Genomic DNA, 5,933 nt, shown 5'->3' with positions numbered 1-5,933 from the left:
GGGACGTTGCCAACGACCGGGTTATACAGCTCGTTGCCTGCGATTTCTCGAGCTCTCCCCAGGTCTCCAGCAGGGAGCGGCGCCCCTCTCCCACCTCTCCCTCCTTTACCTTTATTTTACACACGGGGGACGAGGGAGGTGCGGGTGAGGGGTGGGGAGCTGGTTTGTCGTCTTGTGCTTTTTTCTTCTCCTTGAAGTTCATTCTATGCCTTCTAAGTTACTTTCCGCCGACACGTGACCTCTCCACCTCCCAGCCTGCGCCGCCACTGGTAGGGAAGCGCGGGTGCTCAGCGCGGGGCTTCCTGGGAGAGCCCCCTCCCGCGGCTCTCCACCCCAGCCCCCGCTCCTCCGGCGCGCGGCTCTACTTCCCATCGCGCTCACCCGGGCGCCCTGGTGGCCCGGGAGCCCCCGGACGATGCGGAAGCGACTCAGGGGAAGAAGCAAGGAGCGGACGCGGAGCGCCGAGCCGCTGCAGAGGCACCCCTCCCTGCCTTTGCCCGCGGCTCCACTCTCCGCGGCGCTCCATGCCGACCTAGCTGCGCACCGGGGCTGTTAACTCACATTTGAGAAGCCATAAGCCATTAGAGCAAACGCAGTCATAACTTCATTCAACTCGGCCGCCCGAGAGCTCGGTTTACACAGGTTCCTGTGGGCAACTAGTGGCTCGCCCGAGTGCCTCTCGCCTAGTCATCAGTCCCTAAGAGGGAAAGGGAAAGTTGCCGGGCTGATGCGCGCTTCGACGCAAGTAGTTGTTCCCAAGGACAAGTCACTCACCCACACGCCCTCCCCGTCTATCCCCCCATCGCCCCCCACACACATTTGATCATCACTCAAGACCTCATCAGCTGGAGACCCTTAGTCATGGGGGAAGGGGGAGGGGCACGAACTTTTCTAAGAAGTTTCCTTTTTACCAAGGGAGTCACAGTGAGTTGGTCACGTAAACAGCACAGATAGTCGTCGTCGTTGCCGCCCCCCCTCACACCCTCCCCCTGAGCTTTTCTGGTATTATTATTAAAGCGGTAGCCTGCTGGCTCTGATAAGCAACAAGTTCCCCAGCGGTCTTCCCGCCCTAGCCTGACTAGGCGAAGGTTTTTCTTACCTGGCGACAGGGAAATCTCCCGAGTCGAGCTCAGCTTTGCCAGAGCCCCAGGTGTGACCTGAACAGTGGGCAAGTGTGCAGGCTGGGTTATTTTTATGAGGGTACCCTGAAACTCCCCGGGAACTTTCTGTGCCAGGACCCAGTGACCGGCGGTTGGGAGGCAGCCCCAGGAACCACCGCTATATAGCAGGGCACTTGGGCAGTCATTGGTAACCTCGCTCATTCATTAGAATCACGTAAGAACTCAAAAGGAAACGTGTCTCTGGGAGTGAGGGCGTTTGCGTAAATCTATAGGTTTTACAACATCGATGACAGTTGCTTTGTCTTCTGTAGTCGCCAAGGTGGTTGACAGTTTAAGCTTGCGGATATTGCAAAGGGTTATTAGATTCATAAGTCACACCAAGTGGTGGGCGATCCACTGAGCAAAGCCGAACTTCTCACATGATGACTTCAAACAAGACACATTACCTTCCAGCATCTGTTGGGGAGACGGGATTTTAAGACACTTGAGTCTCCAGGACAGCAAAGGCACGATGGTGAGTAGCAATAAACCCTGCATTATAATTGAAAAATCTTGACATGTTGCTTAACAACGGGCATATCACAGCTCTTCCTAGCACTTCACACGCCAAAGAACAGCAGCTACTCAGGCCAGGAGAATCGGGTTTTTACACAGTGCAACTTTAATTGGAATCATTTGAGATTTAACACAGCAATGTGGAACTGCGTGGAACAAACTTGGAGTTGGGTGTGTGTGTGTGTGTGTGTGTGTGTGTGTGTTATATTGGCTGTTCAAGGCTGATGCTTCTCTCCCAGCCTTCTTGCATTCCATTCTCTGCCTCTATGTGTGTGGTGTATGAGCATATTCTATGATTTATATATGGGCATGTAATTGACATTCGCAAGGAGGTTAACTTCCATCTAAAAACAATCATGCTATTAGAGATTGGGGTTAGGGGGTGGAGTAGGGGTAAGGATGGGATAGAGACTGGGAGTTTGGGTGCAGATGGGGGTGGGGTTGGTGGGAGAGAAATAAGTCAGAAGGGCATATCACCGGTAATGAAATGGGTAAGCCTCTCATAGAAGAAAGGGGTCTCATCAACATGTGATCGACTATTAACAGGATGGCTTTGGCAAAGCCATCTGCACGTGACAAAACGTAAGGAAGTGCAAGAAACCGTCTAGAGCAATATCAAATATCACTTAATTAGAGATTTTTTATCCTTTTCCTCCCGCTGCGCCGGGTGTGTAATCCGGGAAATACGAGCCCATTCAGCACCTTGGACAGAGCCAACGGATTTGTCCTAGGTGGTGGTACCCCAGGTAGCCGTCTCGGCCCCGCAGAAAGCCGGCCCTGTGTCGCCCTTAAGAAGCGTCTTTTCGGAGGTTCGGCTCACACTGAGATCGGGGCTGGAGAGAGAGTCAGATTTTGGAGCGGAGCGTTTGGAAATCGAGCCCCAGTTTGGTCCCCTCGTTGAGCTCGCTGAAGTTGGCTTCCTAGCGGTGTAGGCTGGAATAGACTCTTGGCAAGCTCCGGGTTGGTATACTGGGTTAACTTTGGGAAATGCAAGTGTTTATCTCCAGGATCTAGCCACCGGGGTGGTGTAAGCCGCAAAGAAGGTAAGCACCGGGGCGGGGACCCCCTGCAACCCCAAATTTTGAGCTATTTTGATACTCGATCTTCCCGAGAGGACGCGCGGTGGAGGGGAGGAAGTAGAAGGAGAGTGTGGGAGGGGGGTTGTTTCCTGGTATTTGCCCAGTTTGAATTGCCCTAGGTGAGAGCCTTGGGGTAAAGCGAGAAGGGGGGTGGGGAAGCTCAGTTTTTCTGCGGATATATTGAGTTTAGTTAACTTGGACCTGCAAATGTCTGATTCAAATGTAAGATTTCTTTTTCTCCCCTTCATCTGCTTCTTTTCCGTTTTCTTTGCCAGGGTGTGTGTGTGTGTGTGTGTGTGTGTACAGTAGGTTCATTAATTATGAAGCTTTTACACAACATTCGATTTCCTAAATTTTGACTTTGTACCATTTAGAATTAGGCGGTGGAGGTGGTGTGCGGTGAGGAAAGAGGAGGTGGAGGTTGGGGAGAGGGTAGGAGGTAACGCCAAATCTCCAACACAAAATGAATCAAGGTAATTTCAGCTCTTCTAGGCAAAGGATTCATTCTCTCTGTATCCCTCCCTCCCTCTCTCTCCCCCTCCCTCCTTCCCGCCCCCACCTCCTTCCACCCCGCCCCCTCCTCCTGCCTCCGTCCCTTCCTTATTCTCTCTTCCCCTCCGTCGCCCTCGCGCCTGGCTGGATGTTTCTTTCTGGTTGTTTTCTTTCTTTCTTTCTTTTTTTTTCCTCTCCCCTTCTTCCCTCCCTCCCTACGAGTTTCGGGTGCTGGCTTAGAGGGCTCCCGCTTTCTCAGGGGAAGGGGAGCCGCCGAGACCGAGCTCCGCTCCCCCGCCAGGCTGGATGCCTCTCTGAGCCCAGGTCCGAGTCAGTCGGGGTAACTAAGGAAAAGGGGGCGTCTACTTGGGAGGAGAAGGTCCTTTACGGGCCGAAGAGCCAGGGAGCGGGCCGGGGGAGGGGGCCTGGGAGGCTCGGGGAGGCGGAGGTGAACACTCGTCGCTCCGCGCGGCGGCTGGACCGAGCCACCAATCAGCTGGGCGCACAGACCGCCCAGCCAGCGCGAGGTTGCACCCGGAGGCGCGTGTGGAGGGCGGCCGGCTCGCCGCCGGGCCGCCGCCGCAGCCGCCCGGGTGGGCCGGGGGGCGGGGGTGATCGAAGCTGCTCAGAGCCTCCCAGCCTTCCGTTCCACCTCCCCGCCTCCGCCCCGGGGGGACAGCGAGCGCGCGGCAGCGTTGTCCTGCCTCTCCACTGGGAGTCCAGGGACTTGCGCACCCCTGCGCGGGGGCCACCGTCCACTCCACACTCCTACAACCCTCAACCCACCCCCTTCCCAGGCCCTTTGTTCCGGCCTCCCGGCCAAGCCCCTCGGTAGTCTTCGCCCCAGGGCTTGAGCGTCCTGGACTCCTCCTTCCTGGATCAGCCCTTCTTAATTAAGAGGCAAGGCTTGGATGGGGGTAGGGGGGAGCGTAGGGGGAAAACCTATTTCCGAAACTCACTTGACTGTTCTAGCGAACGAAAAGAGAAAGAATTCCAACTCTGCTCAGGTGAAAAGGATGGATTCATAGGCAATGCGAGGATATTGTGGAGATTTAGAAGGAAAAAAAATAAAAACCAGGCACTAGGATCAGATGACCGTGATAGGCTGCTCGGCACACAAAGGGAGCGTTGGGCAGGGTTTACGGAGCAAGGCTGCAGCGAATGGGGCACAGATTGTTCCGAGATCCAGTCATTTTCTCAGTCGGATCTACGCGCAGGGAGGGGAGGGGAGGGCCTGGGAGGGGAGCGAGGCGGGAGGGGCTGGGCTTGGGGGCGGGGGGATTTCTGATCAGTCTGATGCATTGGGGGGGGGGGGGATTTCTGATCAGTCTGATGCAATTCCAAGCGTGCTGCAAAGGAACTCCAAGGAGTCCGCATCACCATCGCCACCCACCCTTCCCAGATGGTGCTGTTTTAAATACGGATCTGCAGGGCTGAAAGCAGAACTGGGAGATTTATTGCAAAATCCCGAGAAGGGGGCGGGGGGTAACGGGGAATGGAGGGGCAGAATTTAAAGGTGCAACGCCTCCTTTTGCCCAAATCAAGCGGCAGCCGGTCGGCTTTTTTTTTTTTTTTTTTTTTTTCCCCTGTCTGCCTGTCTCTGGATTCACCAAGGAAGAGGTGTAAATATTGTGACATTTTGAGGCGGTTTGATGGATGAGAAAAAAATCATCTGTCACTCTAAATCTTAGAGTTCCCTCTCTCCTCGAGATGCCTTGCTAGCGAATACCCGCTGCTACCTAATACAGCTCCTAGGGCTTTAAATGAATGCACCGTTAGGGGAATATTATGCTTTTAGTCGACATGCCAATTTATCTTGACAGTCGAATGGAGAAAATTGTAGATTTCGAGTCTTCGGGAGACAAGGAGGGAAAATGCTTAACTAATTCTTGTAACCTCGAGATCTTTAACAACTTAAACCTCAAAAGTGTCACGTCATCCTCTGTCACACGCGCACCTATAAACATCCTTGACTTGTAGATGAAATGGTTTCGCCTGAAGTGTCGTGAGAATGAGTATCACTTTAAGAATTAGTGCACCTGATATTCACTGTTTATGTGTATTTACATAGAGCCCTTCAGCACGAAGGCGAGAAATTTCAACTGTCCTGTTTGAAACCTGACAGAAGATTAGAAGGTGTTACAGAGGAGAAGGGAAGAAAGAGGAGGGGGATATTTTTAACCTTAAAAAAATGAACAGTAACCTAGCCTACTTTTGTACCCCCTGGTCTTGTATATTAATATTTCTGTGTGTGAGATTTTAGCTTGGTCTAGCTCCCCCAATGGACTATATCAGTACTGATTCAGATGAAAATATATTCATTTTGCCAATAGCTTTTTCAGTGTCACTGATAGTAAGACCTACAACACAGCAATTTTTGGAGGATAGAAGAGAATGTTTGAAAGAGCCTTGCAAACTGGGAAGAAGACACTCCGTAAGAGGGAGGTATACTATGTCATTCTCTGCATACAGCATTTTCATTTGATTGAACCAGAATGCTAGTTATTTTTAAATATCGTCTAATTTATATGGTAAGGCAGTAAATGGGATTTTAAAAGCAAGCTTCTTGTTGGTTCACAAAATATTATTTGTAAAATTGCCAATCAATGTAAATTGGAAAGAATACCTTTAAAATATCTAAAATCAAAATACATATGATTCTTCGTTCACTTACCAGACTCTTTCC

The 5,933-nt window shown here is 52.0% G+C and overlaps 1 protein-coding gene across 4 annotated transcripts in view; it reads left to right on the top strand.

Annotated features, from left to right (window-relative positions):
- The first annotated feature begins 1,297 nt into the window (after positions 1-1,297).
- Positions 1,298-5,933, top strand: part of BDNF (brain derived neurotrophic factor) — a 59,952-nt gene continuing 55,316 nt past the window's right edge. Inside the window, exon 1 of one of the 4 annotated variants that reach the window (XM_007461679.1) lies at positions 1,298-1,635. In XM_007461679.1, the coding sequence (XP_007461741.1) occupies positions 1,633-1,635 (3 nt within the window). In that variant the 5' untranslated portion in view covers positions 1,298-1,632. Of the gene's footprint in view, positions 1,636-2,343; positions 2,720-3,429; positions 3,572-5,933 lie in introns of those variants that run through there. The other 3 variants (XM_007461685.1, XM_007461682.1, XM_007461686.1) reach the window with 3 other exon arrangements.

The sequence above is a fragment of the Lipotes vexillifer genome, unplaced genomic scaffold (assembly GCF_000442215.2).
Source record: "Lipotes vexillifer unplaced genomic scaffold, Lipotes_vexillifer_v1.1 scaffold5, whole genome shotgun sequence".
NCBI lineage: Eukaryota > Metazoa > Chordata > Mammalia > Artiodactyla > Lipotidae > Lipotes > Lipotes vexillifer.
This window is presented reverse-complemented; position numbering and strand designations above follow the sequence as displayed.